The sequence below is a fragment of the Chrysemys picta genome, chromosome 1 (genome assembly GCF_011386835.1).
Source record: "Chrysemys picta bellii isolate R12L10 chromosome 1, ASM1138683v2, whole genome shotgun sequence".
NCBI classification, from domain to species: Eukaryota; Metazoa; Chordata; order Testudines; family Emydidae; genus Chrysemys; species Chrysemys picta.
The window spans coordinates 244,243,410-244,260,783 of NC_088791.1; the positions used below are offsets into that span (position 1 = coordinate 244,243,410).

The 17,374-nt window shown below is 38.1% G+C and overlaps 1 protein-coding gene across 3 annotated transcripts in view; it reads left to right on the forward strand.

The window, feature by feature from the left end:
- Positions 1–17,003, forward strand: part of RASA3 (RAS p21 protein activator 3) — a 270,976-nt gene extending 253,973 nt beyond the window's left edge. For all 3 annotated transcript variants that reach the window (XM_005295914.5, XM_005295912.3, XM_065580990.1), the window contains 7 exons: positions 401–474; positions 4,366–4,472; positions 6,211–6,293; positions 9,952–10,160; positions 11,791–11,894; positions 13,948–14,131; positions 14,780–17,003. In XM_005295914.5, the coding sequence (XP_005295971.1) occupies positions 401–474; positions 4,366–4,472; positions 6,211–6,293; positions 9,952–10,160; positions 11,791–11,894; positions 13,948–14,131; positions 14,780–14,855 (837 nt within the window). In that variant the 3' untranslated portion in view covers positions 14,856–17,003. The remainder of the gene's footprint in view (positions 1–400; positions 475–4,365; positions 4,473–6,210; positions 6,294–9,951; positions 10,161–11,790; positions 11,895–13,947; positions 14,132–14,779) is intronic.
- The last annotated feature ends 371 nt before the right edge of the window (positions 17,004–17,374 follow it).

The following is a 17,374-nucleotide window of genomic DNA, read 5'->3' on the forward strand; positions in this document are numbered from 1 at the left end:
ATCCATAGAATTAGTTGGAAACTACACTTCTTAAATAATACTTATGGAACAATATACTATTCGTCCGATTTTACACATTCCATGTAATCCTGCAAGCCTGTAATGAGAACAGTCTGGTCCAAGACTAAATGAAGGAGGTTGAGTAATAAAGGAAAAGGAGCACGAAGAGGAGACAAAGAAGTGGGAATGTATAGCTTTTGGACTTAGGGGCACTGTTGCATTTGAGCTGTTCTTAATTTACCATCCAGCAAACCTTCCCAAATTCCCTAATTGTTTGCTGTATTCTTTTTTCAAATATTGTTAGAGCATTGTCTTGTACTACAGTAATATGTAAATATAAATATTTTAATTTGGCTTCTGTTGTACCCATATTTTATCAGTATGCTTTGTCCATCTTAAGTTCTTAGATTTGATTTCATCCTCTGGAAGGAGAGATCACAAGAGTATAGAGCAACCCATACTGCTTAAAGAAGGGTAAGAATGTGTTCATAGTAGAATTTCTTGTATCTCTATAAGAGCAGCAAAGAGTCCTGTGGCACCTTATAGACTAACAAATGTAAAGGAGCATGAGCTTTCGTGGGTGAATACCCACTCCTTCGGATGCATGTAGATTGTATCTCTATGTATTTTACTACCATTGTAAGGCAGCTATCCTTCTTCCCCACTACATTCATATGTTACGAGGGAAAATATAAATGTAGGAAAATGTTGCATTGCTGTCTTTATCCACTGTGGCTGCTAGCTTATTTTAACATCCTTTCATTTGATTTAAACATTTTAATTTCATGTGTGTTCTAGAATTTTTGTTAAAAAAAAATAGCCTGTAGAACTTAATTACCACAATTAGTGCACAGTTAAGTTAAATTACCCCTTTGTTAAAAGAAGGTTAAGGTTGTGACTCAAACTTACAACAGCTGCAAAATTCCATTCTGTAGACAGACACTCAGTACTTGAATCATGACATTGTGGACTGGGTAAAGCCTTCTGATGGGTTTTGCCATTGCTGTTGTGCTATAAAATCTTAACTAATTTTTGCAGAAAAATGTTTAGTATGCATGTACAGTGGAACAACTTCAAATCTCAGTATCTCTGCTTCTTAAGACGCTTTCCATACACTTGTTGTCATATGGACTAATTGCTGGCATTTTTCACTTTAAAAATGAGTCTGTAAAAGCACTTAAGTACAGTGTATAGGCAGCTAGATTGTTTCTTCTGAAAATAAAACCTTTTTGGAAATTACTCCTGAGTTTAGTAAGCTAAGTTGCAACCTAGAGTAAATTTTCACAACAGATTTTATAAATCACTAAATAACAACATATTAGATTTACATTGAAAATGCTGACAACTTTTAACTGTGAAAGTATGAACATCCCCTTTATTTAGCCTGTAGAGTTTGCTTCACTTCTGTGATAGAGTCCCCAGAAGTTGGCATGTCTGTTTTAATTCTGTGCATTATCATTCTTTTGCTTTTTGAAAATAAATGTATAATTTGTAACTTCCCCTCTGACTCTTAAACATGACTTTTCTGCCTCTGTCTTTCTTTTGCTCTTGTCTGATTTTTTTCTGTCTTTTCTTGCTCGGCCTGCTGGCTGCTGTTATAAGGATTCTTAAACTAACAGTAAAGAAAGTTGATGGTAATAGTTCATGCAGGTAAGATGGTAGGGACAGGTGGTGCTTTGTCGTAGCTACCTGCTGGCAGTGTCTCCTTCCTTCATAGCAAGACATATCTGACTTAAATTTGGGAAGGATGTTTTCTCTGTTTAATAACGCTGAAATGCCAATGTAAAACCAACAGAGAGAATTTGTCACATACATCTCAACAGTGCCTAATTTTTTAAAAAAGATGCTGAAAATAGTAAAGTACTTTTTATTTGTAGGCAGAGGCTTCAAGCCTGCTTGAGTTTATTTAATGTTTAGTGTACAAATTCCTAAAACCTCATTGCGAGTGATTAAGATGTCAGCATACATCTTCTAGGCACTGTTTCAGCAACATACAAATAAATTGTTTTCAAGGTTAAAGAGTGGGCTGCAGATGGCTAGTTCCCCCACATTATCTCGTAATTGGCATGCCTTATCATTAAAAAAGGCAAGTTATCTCACAACCATCAATTTGATTATTTTTCCAGAGGAATTGCCTGGCTGCTGAGTGGGTTTTCTATATGCCTTTGCTCTGCTTTTTTAATTTCATTTAATTTTAATCTTTTTTCTTTCTATATAAAGAGCATCTGTAACTCACCCTGCAGAGTGTGCACTTTTGATTGACCATCTAGTTCCCGAGATGAGTGGGTTAGCCGCTGGCTTGTGTTTTGCTGGCACTGAGCATGCCATCACTGCTCAACAAATAGCTGTTGGGCTCTTTCCAAAAGGAAGAGAACTGAAAGTAATTTCTCCTTGCATACTCGTGCTCGAAGGGCATTCACACTGACGCGGCCAAGCAAAACTGAAATAGATCCTCATTTAAATCTACCACAAAGGGGAGGAATAAAAAGTCTCTTCAGCCAATTAATTCTGATAATGTTTTTCCTTCGTGTGTCTTGAGCATTCGTTCAGTCCAATTCCCCAAATGTTACATGAATTTTAGAAACAAGGAAATACTTTAAACTGGCCTTGAAATGCTTTCTGTCTGCCTACCCAGGTAATGAAAGCATGACATATTGTTTTAAATTATTGTAGGTAGCTTACAGGCTTCAAGGCTGCTCCTATTCTAATATCAAAGGCAGGATCTTCCTTAAAAAGAGATAAAGACAGTGTCTGATTCAATGCGTAGTTTTTAAATAAAAGGAGGGAATGTAATTAGAAATGTGCTTTTAACGCTGGGGTACTGAGTGCACACATCTAAAATGGAAAAAGCAACAGAGGGTCCTGTGGCACCTTTGAGACTAACAGAAGTATTGGGAGCATAAGCTTTCGTGGGTAAGAACCTCACTTCTTCAGATGCAAGACTAAAATGGAGTTTATTTTTAAAACACCATGTGTATGTGCAGGTTACCTTTAAAGGTGTTTGCATGGCAAAAAGAAGAACTTAATGAAGAGTTTATTCCTTAGACCGCCCAGCCCCATTTTCTTAGGCAGCCACTCTCATTTTGAGATTTTCCTAACTTCAAAACCTGAAGGGATCCATCAACTTGGTTGACATTAGGAGGCCTTGACCCATTGTCAGACATACAGCTCCATTGTCTTTTTCAAATGATCCAGGAATAAAGACTGAGAAGCGACTGTTACTATCCAAACCTTCTGGGTATGGATGGATTTTAACCACCATAATAGTTATATCATTTTGTGAGTGCCTACAGTACAGTGAATGGGGCATGCCACACATAAAACAAGCCTCTGCCCCAAGAAGTTTACAGTCTAAATGCACTGCAGGGAACAATACAGCACAATACTAAACAGAGTGGCATGAGTGCATTCAGGTTGGAAGGCTTTGGAGAAGGAGGTTTTTATTAGGTTCCCAGTCTGTCTGACACATTCTAATTGTTTGTGACTAAGAATGGTTTATCAGAAATGGGAACTATGGTATTTGTTATTCGAAGTGTTCTGGCTCCCCTGCTGGTGAAAACACACGTTGTGAAATCCTCCCTTGCATTAAGCCACTCCCTATTACTTTTCTGTATTGTGTGTGTTCATTGTGCTGTATACTACCTTTGTGTCTGATAAATATAGCTTTGATAGCAAGTAGTTTTTAATGGTTCAGTTATATTATCTTATCCAGTACAGTATATTGTACATATGAATCCATTGTACACTGTGTAAAATAGCTTTCCATCTCTGGCAAGCATTCTCTCTCTCTCTCACTAATATATATATATTATATATATATATATATAATATATATATGTGGTTTATATATATATATATATATATATATAAACCACAAATCAATAAATGAAAAACTCAGAATTACTAGTGACAGTGGCTTTTAACAGGCTAGTTTATGTTGGGATAAAAATCTGTATTTTCTAACTGCAGCATCACTTTGTTAGTTGAAAATGGAGTTCCAGAACATTCAACATTTTATATTATTTATAGAGTATGAGTGATTAAATCACATAAGACAGTTCTTGTACTAACGAGGTTTTGTACATCTCTTTTAGGTGTTAAAAATCATCTAAGCCTCTTAGACTCTGTCTTGACAGGGAAAAGTGGTAGAGTTAGGTTAAGCGTAGCAAATACATGCTAGCTAAGTTCCTCTCTTTTCCTAGTATATATGCAGGGTAACACCTCTCGCTAGACTTTCAACTGGTCAAGTTATAGCCTAGGCAGGAACCTAGTATTAGAAAGTATTCAGTGTGTTCTCTTGGTGTTTGACAACGTGCGATTGTAATTGAGTGCATTAAGGTAACAATGCTTTCCCGTTTACAATAGGTTTATGATCAAAAGAGCGCAAGGAAGAAAACGATTTGGTATGAAAAACTTCAAGAAGAGATGGTTTCGCCTGACTAACCATGAATTTACCTACCAGAAAAGCAAAGGTAACAAAGGTTTGCCTTTCTGTTTTCTAACTTTTCACTAATAAAACAATGGGTTAAGCATACAGAATTGTGTAAGAGAACAAAGGGAGCTCCTTGGTAATGTACTTCACAATAAAAACCTAATTTCTGTAAATCTGTAACTGCAGAAAATACAATACATAGAAAATGTATTTGAGAGGAGAGAGGGATGTTTTTTAAAACCACATGGATTTTTTTCTTTTTCTTTCTGTGTATTCTTCGTACTAATCATTTCAGAGAGTTTGGGTGGAATTTGAATGCTTTGATATGAATTAAACCATATGCTTATTGGAATGTGTTTGTGAATGCACACACAGTGTATGTTAATTACTGATAGGGTACTGTAGAGATTTAGTCCATACTTGTTTATCATATGGGCTGAGAAGGCAGAACACAGCTGTAATAACCTTAAGCTGGGGTTTGGGTTTGCATGGGACAATGCCAAATCCCACAGATTGATATCCTAGCGTTAATTTATTGTTAAGGTTTGGAATACTGTATTAAGCACTCAAAAGTGAGGCAGTTCCAGGGAGCTGAGGTTGTAACTGCACATTTTATGGTACACATTAGCAACAATAAATAACATATTAGCGCCCACATTTCAAATGAAAAACAGAGAAAACACTACATGTGGGCATCATGCCGAGTTAGTCTTGTAGAGGAAATCCAACTGCAACTTCTGGAATTGCCTCACTTTTCAGTGCTTGATATTTCACTGTGTGGTTACATCAGGTGGGTAAAATAAACTGTTTTAATGTAATTAATATCAAAATTACCACTTACATGAAACTGCTGGAGTATTGCTGATTTTTATTAATTGTCTCATTATTCTCGGGCACATACATGTCCATCTTTTATTGAATTAATTAATTCTCTTATTCTTGCATTCATTATCACTTATCAATTGGATTCCAGAAATGGACTCTCTCTTTAGTGGTTTTCATTAATTTTGTAGCATTTGCACTATTAACAGAAGCACACTGGGGTTTGAGTACATGCTTTGAACTTTCAAACATTTGTTCATAAGTAAAATCCTTAATATTAGATTAAGATTACAAAGATTATTTCAGGAGTTTCCAACTAGATTGCATTTTTTTATTCAGTAGAGAGTAACAACTTATCCTTCTATTATGTACATTTGCTGAGGGAACGATTGCAGATTCCATTAACTATTAGATCACTTATCTCTCTCAACCATTAAGTCTGCATCATGCCCACCATCCTTAATCACCTGCACCGACAGGAAGGATTCCCTTTTTTTGCTGCCTCTTGAGAGAAAATGTTCTGTCTGCAACTTTCCCAATCACTGCCTGAATAGGTGATTTTTGAAGCGGTTTGGTGGTGGCACATTTTGCAGCTAAAAACAGAAATGAATTTAAGGTAATATTGAGGTTTTGACAGCATGGGGAGGAGGGATAGCTCAGTGGTTTGAGCATTGGCCTGTTAAACCCAGGGTTGTGAGTTCAATCCTTGAGGGGGGCCATTTAGGGAACTGGGGTAAAAATCTGTCTGGGGATTGGTCCTGCTTTGAGCAGGGGCTTGGACTAGATGATCTCCTGAGGTCCCTTCCAATCCTATGATTCTGTCAGTAAAACAAGCTTTCTTGCAGTCCCACTGAACTCTTCCTTCACAGAAATCAAAGCAGCGCTTTTAAAAAGAGCAGAGGGCAAAGTGACATTTGAACAGTTATGCAGCTTTAGCTTGCAATTGTTTATTGCAGGTGATCACCCACTGTGTAGCATTCCGATAGAAAACATTCTGGCAGTGGAGAAATTGGAGGAGGAGTCCTTTAAAATGAAAAATGTAAGTAGGTCATCTTCAACTGTTAGTTGGATTTGTCTTGGTCCCCACCCCCACCAAATCTCCTCTTTCCTTTTTGTAACTCGTGTTGAATTTCCATTGGAAGACTTACAGCCACAGCTGCTTATTCTGTATCTAGTAGCATGGGTGTCCAAAAGTGAAGTCCATTGAGATTTTTAATGTGGCCTTGTCAGCGGAATCTGGATTTAGTTATCTGCAGCACACACTTAGTACTGTCCACTCACTGCTGCATCAGCTGTCTGGGCTCTAGATAGTTGGACACAGGTAAGGCAACTGAGTCTTTGCCCTTCCCATCAGCTCTAGGTCTGATCCTTGGGAATGAATTAACTCCTTACATTTACAACAGAGCACATTATCTAGCAATACTCTATCAGTTAGCATATCTTTGTAGAATAATGACATAGCATGTATGTATCTGGTATAGAATATATGGGAATAAGTGTCCCAGACACTTGCCAATATAACCTTTACACCATCTGAACTTGATAGTGTGGTATAATAGTTCTGTTGGCATGTGTGCAGGATGGCTGCATTTCTTAAGAGTCAAGTACCAGAGCATGCTTTTATGTATTTGATATATATCATCTGTTATACAGAAACTGTTTTTAGAAATGTACGAATTTAAGTGATGTCACAATCCTTTTTCATACTCCTCTGCCTCTAACGTCAGCTACCATAGGTGGTATGATTTCAACTGTACAGATCTGAGAGGTCTTATAAAATTAATTATATGTTTTTATCTGTCTCTAAACATTATTTAAAATAGGTATTTATTCATAAATTATTATGACTTCCAGCTTCTATGTCATGTGATCCTTCCACTTCCTAAATTACATGCGCTCTGAGGACCAGAATGGGTAATGTTCAGGCTTAGACCAGATACCAGACCTGTGATAGTATTTTTACTGATTGGCTGAGCAAAGCGAGACCCTACGCTCAACTCAGTGGCATTTGTCTGTAATGTGATAACAGTGGCACTGCTCTGTTTGTCTGTAACAAGACGCAGTAGGCTGTAACTCACTGTTTCTTAGGGTACCTCCTCATTGCACAGTTAACTTAAGTATTTGTTGAATAAAAACCAAAAGGTGCAACATTTATGTAGTTTTCAAAATAGAACTATGCTTTGAAGTTAAGCATTCTTTTTTGCATGGGAAATGCAGATCTTTGAACATATTTCAAGATAAAATTTCCCCAACTCTCTCCTGGAAATGGTAGAATATGCTATTGCCCACCTCCCCAGCCAATGAGGCCTTCTGCTGGATTATTTTCAATATCAGAGAATTTCTATTTATCTTAGAATGTAGAAATAGAATACAATGATATGGGCAGAATTCTAAAACCCTGCTGCCTATGCAGCTGATGTGAATTCTCCATACTGGATGCAAAGTATGTTTAAAGATCCACATCTACTATAAATATTTTCTTGGCATCCGTGTTCATCATCTTGTCATCTTGCACTGAATCCCATTTTCATCAATCCTAATGAGTTTCATAATGTGTGGTAGATGCCAGCACGACGTAAGGGCACAGTACGCCACCCCCAGTCTGTCTCTCTTCTTTCAAGAAGACCTCAGGATCCTTGAGCAGAGAGTTGTTTTACAAGTAACTTTCTGGCCTTTTGCAGAACATTGCTTGAAGAACAAATGCTGTGTCTGGTGTTTTTTGAGCCTGAAAAGGTCTTACAACTACTTGAAATTCTTGGCTTAACTGTCGGCTTCTCAGTAACAGTTTCCATACATTAGGTCACTTATAATGGTATCCCATTACACAGCCACATATCCCTTATAAATCTGTTCCTTTGTTGTAACATACAGAGCTCCGCTACACTAAGCAGTGTGTTAAAATTCACTTTCCTACAGCTCTGTGTTAAACAGGGGCTGAGCTGTATGCTCTAGACTTGCAATTCCCGTCTCACCTCAAATTAGCACTTTTTCTCCTGGCAAGTTTTTAAAGGGGAATACTGCATTTTGTCCACACTTTGTCCGTGTCCAGCTGATCACACTAATAATTGCTATAGCAGTATTGTGGTGAAGTTCACACCTTTTTATTTGGTGTCTGGTATCAGTAAAAAAAAAAATACTGAACACGGGGAAAAAATGCCAACCGCAGCCTTCCTTTCCCTTTCTCTTTCGGTGAAAATCCATTTAAATCAAGAAGTTCACTTGTAAAATAGAAGGGGTATTCCTAGTTTCCAAGAATACAAACCTTAAAGTGTAATAAAGGGAGCAGAGACTGAACTGATACCACGTATTGAAATGAGCTTCCTTTAAAATACTATCCCTTATCCAGTCTGTGTACAATCTGGGACAGTGATCTCTGTTTGTAATTCAGAAAGGTGAGTTTATACAAAAAAATTGATAACCCTGAGGACACAGTCGTATGGGAAATAATACTTAGCCATATACAAAGCCATATACAAACAGTAATGTACAGATTTTAATTTTGTCGGGGACTTAGTTAAACATGAAAGGGGAAAGAAAACCAGTGAATGCTAATTATTTAGAAAAGTTATATGAACTTCAAGTACTTCATTTTGCTTTTCCAGTATTTGCTGTTATCTCATTAACTTTAACCTCAGTAATCCCCAACAGATTTTCAGATATCAGTTTATCTGGAAAAGGAATTATGTTTGAAATGTTACCTTTTTCAAGAGGAAGGAAGAGCGTGGAAAAGGATTGATAGTGGTTGTGATTTCTTTGATTGCAAGCAGTTTGGGGTAGGGACTGTGTCTTCATAAATGTTCATACAGCATCTACAAAATGGAATCCCAGTGGTGATTTGGAGTGCCTAAGCATTATCTCCATCTACATTATCTCCATCTCTGGCAATATTTAAGAGTAGGTTAGATAAATGTCTATCAGGGATGGTCTAGACAGTATTTGGTCCAGCTATGAGTGCAGGGGACTGGACTCAATGACCTCTCGAGGTCCCTTCCAGTCCTAGAATCTATGAATTAACATGACATAAACATTTTAATAATTTGAGCCACTAACACACCCCTGTATATTCACAAGGAAGCCTGCACTTCTGTTACTTTATTAGTGGTATTAGTGGTTATATTTATTGTGTGCAGGTGGTTATACAAGGGAAAGAAAATCAAAACAAAATAAGTGCGAAGAGGTTCATTTTGTGTCAGTTAAAGCAAAATAGGCACGGCGGCTGATTGCAAACTCGATTCTTCCCCCCTCCCACTACAAAAGGTGTTTCCTTTCAGCCCAGCATTTGCTTTCTCTGTCAGCTTTCCAAAACTTGAAGCTGCAACATTACTAAAATTGTATCTCTGACTCGGACTGATCACTGTAAGGGTGTGTTCCTCAGTAAGCAAATTAATCTCAGTTGTTTATAAATTGTCTCCTGTAGGAGCAGGATTAACATGTTGCACAAAGAGGTTTTATTTTTAAAGTTAATCTTTCAGTTTACAGATCCATTTGTGTTTAATAGGATTTCTTGCTGCTTTTAGATGCATCTTTTGGTCTAAAACCTTTTCCTGTTTCCTTTAATAATCCACTGATCAGACTGTACCTTCCAATATAGAGGTTTATGCTGTTAAGACTCCCTTCTTTACTTTGTATTCTTTTAAATTGACTCTAATGTTAATTAAATTGGTGGTTCAGTCTGTGGCTTATTTCCTTGTTTTCAGATGTTCCAAGTGATTCAGCCTGAGAGAGTCCTGTACATCCAGGCAAATAACTGTGTCGAGGCCAAGGACTGGATTGACATACTTACTAAAGTTAGCCAGTGCAACAAGAAACGCCTCACAGTCTACCACCCTTCCGCATACCTTAATGGACACTGGCTGTGCTGTAAGGCCACTGCAGATAATACTCCTGGCTGTACGCCCTGCACTGGGTAAGGGTTGGTAGGACACTGCTTGTTTTAAATTCTGCCAGGGGCATGTTAAGTATGTGCAATGTGGCCTCCCAATAGGTAATATTTGTGAAGATGTTCCAAGCTGCCTGGGCATCTCTGGGTTCTAGACAACAAACTGTCGTCTTAGGTCAGTTGTGTTGTCATCCCAATCTTCTTCTCATACCTAGCGCAACTGGCATCTTCAGACCCTGGTTAAATTGCTCTATCTTCATAGTACATGAGACATTAGTAAGTCTAGTACAGGATAAAATTCAAAACCATAGTATGTGAGAGCAAAATCTTAAGCTCCTAAAACTGCCTACAGCTCAGAAGGAGCGGCTTTCCATTCCTTGCTTGTATGTTAAACTGAAGACAACATCTAGACGAACAAAAACGAGTGGTGTTATTATTTATAGGGTCTCCAGCACCCTGTGTGAAATGAGAACAGCTGTTGTCCTCACAAAAACCAATGGCCTGGTTGTTGGTAACCTGCATTGTACGCTGCTTTGTAAATCCAGATCTGTGGGACCTGGGCCCAGGGACTCAGTATTTTGAAGCCCCTGCTTGAGTGTCCAAACTGCATTGTAAACCTGGGCTTATAACTGCTGGACCCAGCTGTCTCAATCATGCTGTTGCATCCACGCTGCATTACGCAGAGCTTCTGATTTGGGTCTGTAGCTTGAGCTGTCTCCACACAGCAAAATGACAGGGCTTGAACCCTGGCCTCTATAAGAGATCTAGGGCCTGGGTCCTGAGTGCTTGCTGACCTGACTCAAACTGTTTCTGTGCGTACGTCTACACTCCAATAAAAGCCATCAGCACCAAGTCTCAGAGCCTTGGTCAATTGACTTCGGCTCGCCTGGTTCAGGCTGCGGTGCTAAAAATTGCAGCATAAACGTTCGGAGTCGGGCTGGAGCCCGGACTCTGAGACCCTCCCCCCTCACAGCGTTTCAAAGCCTGAGCTCCAGCCTGAACATCTAAACTGCAATTTTTAGCCCCGCAAGCCTGAATCAGCTGACCGTAGCCGTGCCACAGGTCTTTTGTTACAGTGTAGACGTACCCTGTGTGGACAGAATGGGGGCTTGGTTTCAAATGTGAGCCAGAACCTGAACTTAGTGTGCAGTGTAGACATACCCTCAGAGGCCAAGAATTGAATAGCCAAAGACTTAGCTATCTTCTCACTGTATCTGTCAGCCTAGCCACATTCGTTAATCCCTAAAGTGTCTGAGTATTTGTAAAGAATCTTCTTTTCTGAGTTAGTGTGTGGGGTAGTTTGAACTGTCATCACCCTGACCTGGTCTGTGGAAAAACAGACCACTTCAGGATCCAGGACACTGAGTCTAGCACCTTTTCTTGAATACTCACTTTTCAAGAAGAAAATGATACAAACTTCTGCACCTATTATGTTAGGTTTGTAGTGTTACTGTGTGGTATGCCACACATCTGCAGGATTAAGAAAAGTTTAGCAACACCTTGCTTTTATGCCTGCATATAAATATGAAAATGATTCACACTCCCATATTCATTACATTAGGTCTGCAGTGTTGCTCTCGTGCTGTAAAAGAGATTTTTTGAAACCTGTCTGACTGAGAATGGTACTATCACTGCCTCCCTTTTTTATGTTTTACAGAGGCCTCCCTGCAAATATACAACTAGACATAGATGGAGATAGAGAAACTGAACGCATCTACTCCCTTTTCAACTTATATATGCCTAAATTGGAGAAAATGCAAGGTGAGCATGAAGAAGTGTCGTTTCACTGCTTCTAGAAATAAGAAAATAACTTAATTTTATGCTCCCAATACCTCTAGACCAGTGGTTCCCAAACTTTAACAAACTGTGAACCCCTTTCACTAAAATGTCAAGTCTCGTGAACCCCCTCCTAAAAATGAATATTTCCAGGGATTTTCTCCTTCACCTGAGTATAAATTATAAAAGCAGTGATCTTGGAAATATAAAATTTGTTTTTATGACATGCTTATTACACACTATTATTAATTATTATTTATCATTACAGTATTTTTATGACATTATGAAAACGGGAACACTCTTCCAAGATCTCACTTTCGTAGCTTGTATCACTTTAAATAAGCCTGTTATAAGACAAGGCTCCTATGTTTCATCAAGGAGTATCAGATGTGAAAGAGCATGAAAGTATTTAAGGAGCCAACTCAAAGAGTTCCTCCTACACAAGCATTCAGGTCTTGAGCAGTCCAGGCAAACAACGCACGTTACAACAAAGCTTAAACTTGTTCTTCGTAATCATTTTAAATACAATACGAGCTGCCTATTTAATTTTAGAAACAGCAAAAAATATCCATTTCCCTTTCCATTTCTTATAAGGAGTCTTGAAGTTTAAATCTCCTCAGTGTGATACATATGTTTGCTTTGATCTGCTTAGCTCTTGGAAGTCCAGAGGCTCTGGGCTGCTGGCCCTTATGCTGCCCGGAGTCCCTAGGAACAGCTCTGTCCGCCATTAGGGAATTTTTTCCCGAGAACCCCCTGTAACATTTCATGAACCCCCAGGGGTTCACGAACCCCAGTTTGGGAACCACTGCTCTAGACCAACTGTGCGGATACATATTTGCATAACACTGTGATCATCATTTAACTTTTTACTGCTGCCACGGAAGGTTATGTGACTTATTTTTGGTACACAATGGAAGATTCACATGCAAAGAATGTTTTGTGTAACAGTTGTTTGAAATATGGTCTTAACCCCAGAACCCTAATATAGTTTAGGCATAGAGCATAGTTTGCATGCTCTGAATTGGCAAATTAGATTGTGCACTAACTAGAATTGTATTGATCTTGTGAGGAAGAAGCAGCCAAGTTGAGTTTTCAGGGGAACATGGTTTTGTGTTACCAGAAGCCGTGGGCATATTTCTGACTCGATTCCCCAGAGTATGCTGAATCCAAACAAAAAGAACAGGAGTCCTTGTGGCCCTTAGAGACTAACAAATTTATTTGAGCATAAGCTTTCGTGGGCTACAGCCCACTTCATCAGATGCATACAATGGAACATATATTGAGGAGATATATATACACATACAGAGAGCATGAACAGGTGGGAGTTGTCTTACCAACTCTGAGAGGCCAATTAAGTAAGAGAAAAAACTTTTGAAGTGATAATCAAGGTAGCCCAGTACAGACAGTTTGATAAGAAGTGTGAGAATACTTACAAGGGGAGATAGATTCAATGTTTGTAATGGCTCAGCCATTCCCAGTCTCTATTCAAGCCTAAATTGACTGTATCTAGTTTGCACATCAATTCAAGTTCAGCAGTTTCTAGTTGGAGCCTGTTTTGGAAGCTTTTCTGTTGCAAAATTGCCACCCTCAGGTCTGTTATTGGGTGACCAGATCAGGTTAAAGTGTTCTCCTACTGGTTTTTGAATGTTATGATTCCTGATGTCAGATTTGTGTCCATTTATTCTTTTGCGTAGAGGCTGTCCGGTTTGGCCAATAAATGCTCAAATAAATTTGTTAGTCTCTAAAGTGCCACAAGTACTCCTGTTCTTTTTGCGGATACAGACTAACACGGCTGCTACTCTGAAACCTGTTATCATTAAGTTTCTCTTGAAAATTCACACTTAGACTTCTAATTGTCTCTTGGGAACATAGATGAATGCATCTTGTTTCTTAATCAATAGTACTTAACTTCTAATGCAAGACCAACTTTAGTTTCTAACTACCAGCAAAGTAACACCGGTTGGCGTATGTGACCCCAATTAAACTATTTTTTACTGTGTGCCTGTCCTACTTTTTTTTTTTTTATCTGTTTTCATAGAGGCCTGTGGCAGCAAATCTGTATATGATGGGCCAGAACAAGAAGAGTATTCAACATTTATCATTGATGACCCAAAGGAAACTTATAAAACACTAAAGCAGATCATAGAAGGTGTTGGAACTTTGGAACAGGAACATGCTCAGTATAAGAGGGATAAATTCAAGAAGACAAAATATGGAAGCCAGTAAGTATAGTTTGTTCAATAGTTCTGTAAAACAGAATTTGATTTGGTTACGTTCTGGTTTTCAAAACAATAGAGTAGGAAAAATCTTGCAGCTGGTATAAGATGTTAACGTAGGCTTAGTCTGATTGTACTTTGAACGGTTTATAATAATTTGTAAAATGCTTTCTTTTGACAAGGTAGAGACAGTGGTAAAAAGTATTTGAAGACAAAAATGTATGAAAAGCGAAAACTCTGTAGCAAGATTATTAGGGGGAAAAAGGAATACATGCCCATAAAATGTCAGCTAAATATCAGAAGATGCCTCTATTTAGCCCTGAATATTGTACAGAGCTAGTTGAAAATATTAGTTCAGTCTGCTACATCCATTTATTTAGATTTATACTGAGTATCAAAAAAAGGGCCCATTCAAAGCTCTGGGTATACTTGACATTAAAAAACAAACACTGAAACAGACCCAGGAATTCCCCCAGTTCAACTCAAATACACAGCTACAACTTGAATATAACTGAAATTAACTGACCTCACTTCTAATAAATATTTGCTTTTATGGTTTTCTGTTACAGTATAACTATTGTCAGAACATTTTATTCCAACAAGCAATACAATATAAATATAACAGTTCCACCAACTTTTTTCCCCCTTTTATAGGGAACATCCTATTGGGGACAAGAGTTTCCAGAGTTACATCAGGCAGCAATCTGAAATCTCAGCACATTCCATTTAAAGTGTGAAGGAGATCACAGGATGGTGCTGAAGGGTCAAATCGATGAAGCGACAAGCTTGCAAACTAAAATAAAAGGGAAGCCACATGTAGCAAAATGTAGATAAGTGTCAAGCTTACAAACTTTGGGACTTGCTAAGTGTGTTGTTCTCTCTCCAAGAACTGTTACGATAGTTGCTATGCACTTTATTCATCTGGTTATCAACAGATGACTGAACTCTGCCTTCTAGGCAGCTGCTGTTGTGTGTGAGTGTCTGTGTGAGTGTGTGTGTGTGAGTGTATGTGTGTGTGTATATGTTTTTATATTTGCTTCGGTTTCTTGGAATCTAGTGATCAGTTCAATGATCAAGGTGTGTGGACTTCATCTTGACGCTCTGGCAATTCCTTACATTGCTGAAACCAAGCAAGCTGTTGAAAGGCGGCATTTTCTAGAATTGTTTGTTACTGTTTTGGGGGGGTTTTTTGTTCCTTGTTACTGTATGATATGTCACACATCCGCATGGTATATTAGGAAAAGCTTAGCAACACTTTGCTTTTAATGCCTACATTAAAAAAGGAAGTGGCAAAAAATCCCCTCTTTTTTTAGTGTCGTCTCCCACATTGTAGTTTGCATTATCAAGAGCTGGTCGAGGAGCAGGCCTTTTGTTTTTACAGTAGCATAATTTCTGTTAAAGATGCACAGTTTTTAATTGAAATCCAGATCTGAATGGTACTCTTGATATTTTTGAGATACAACGTTGTTTCTACAAAACCTTCAGTGGACATTTTTGTTTTCAATATGAAATCTTGGTTCTCTAATGAAATTAACTAAAACGAATTAGAGTAGGTGAAAGAAAATGTCTAGCATGGACATTAGTTTGCTATACAGTCTAGTCACAGTAAGATTTGAACGGCTATTTTAAGGAGATTAGATAGACAAGGTGGGGACGGTGATATATTTTATTGGACCAAATTCTGTTGGTGAGAGAGACAAGCTTTTCAAGCTTACATCCCCCACACCTGAAGAAGCGCTCTGTGTAAGCTCAGCTCTCTCACCAACAGAAGTTGGTCCCATAAGAAAGAATCCCTCCCAGACCTTGTCTCTCTAATATCCTGGGACCAACATGGCTACAACAACAATTGATATTTTAAGGAGAGGCTAAACAACTTGTTCTGATTTTGAAAAATGGCACTGCTTTTCCCCTGCAGCAGGGAGAGTGCTTAGAGCCCTGTGCCTGACAGCTGAAATACACCAAGTCCCCTAGCTAGCATAAGTCTTCGGAGATGGTTTGCTACCGAATAATGCTTAAAAACTGAGATCCATGCTATCCTGGCACCACTTGGTTTTTTTTTTTTTTTTTTTTTTTTGGAATATAGATTTATACTTTTCCAGGGAAGTTTTTTTAAATCTTTTAAAAAATTTCTAAATAAAAGTTTGCTAAAAGTAATTTAAGCTTTTGTACATTAGATAGTCGGTGTATTAATGTGTTGTGAGTGTAGGGGAAGTGGAATGAACTAGGTATCTCAGTAATATCAACAAACATTGAGGAGAGGAATTAAAAATCTGCTAAATATAAAATATAGATGTATGTGTGCTGGTTAGTTGTATGCCATAACTCTCCTCCGTAAGCGTCTGATTCAATAAGCATTTAGCTGAGATTGCACAGAAGCCCATGCAATGTCATGGAAGATATGGGTCGTAAGCTTCTGTGCAGCCGAACTGGGTATTGTTTTTCAGTTGAATTGGATCAGAAAATATTAAACTTTCAGCTTTTTAATGTGAAGATAATCGTATCTTTTCCTAAAGTGTTATCAAATAAAATCTTCAACAGTGTCCTCATTGCATTTGGAGCACACAAGATGGCTGACTTAGTTTGAAAGTCTCTGTTTATTAGTGGTGATGTTAGGAAAGGGATTTCTTTGTTCTGTGTGAACATGCTGTAGAGCAGAATCCCAATAGAGGATCGTCATGTATTCATTGTCACCAGGAAGAGTGGGGGATGGGAAATAGAAAAGTGTCGCAGAACATGAATTTTGGACTCCAAGCTGTTAGCTGCCATTTAATTGCAAATTTAACCTGTATTTGTAACTTAATATTCTGTTTATAAAATACTAATAATCTGTAATGTGTGTTCTACTTGCCAATTAAAAGAAGTGTTTTATTTCTGAAAAGTGTGTCCTTTTAATCTAAGTTTAGTCCAAATTTAATGAAAAGACTAGATAACAGTTGTAACCTGTCACGTCAGCCAGTATAGGGCTGAGCCGCGCATTTAGTGAATAATACATATTCTGTGCCAATTACTGTGTGAATGTTAAAAAAAAATGTAACAACTCAGTCTGTTAAGTAATTGTTTTTTCGAATGTTCAATTTCTCCAAGTGGCAGTTAGTTCACCCGCTCAAGGGCTTCTATGAATTAAGCATAAACTGCAAGATTTTCTGTGCTGAGCTGCATTCACCACAGTTCTACTGGTGGGTCTTTGTAGGAACATTAGGAGATGGTAAATATCACTTTTGTAGAAGATAATCTGCCATAATGCTTGGA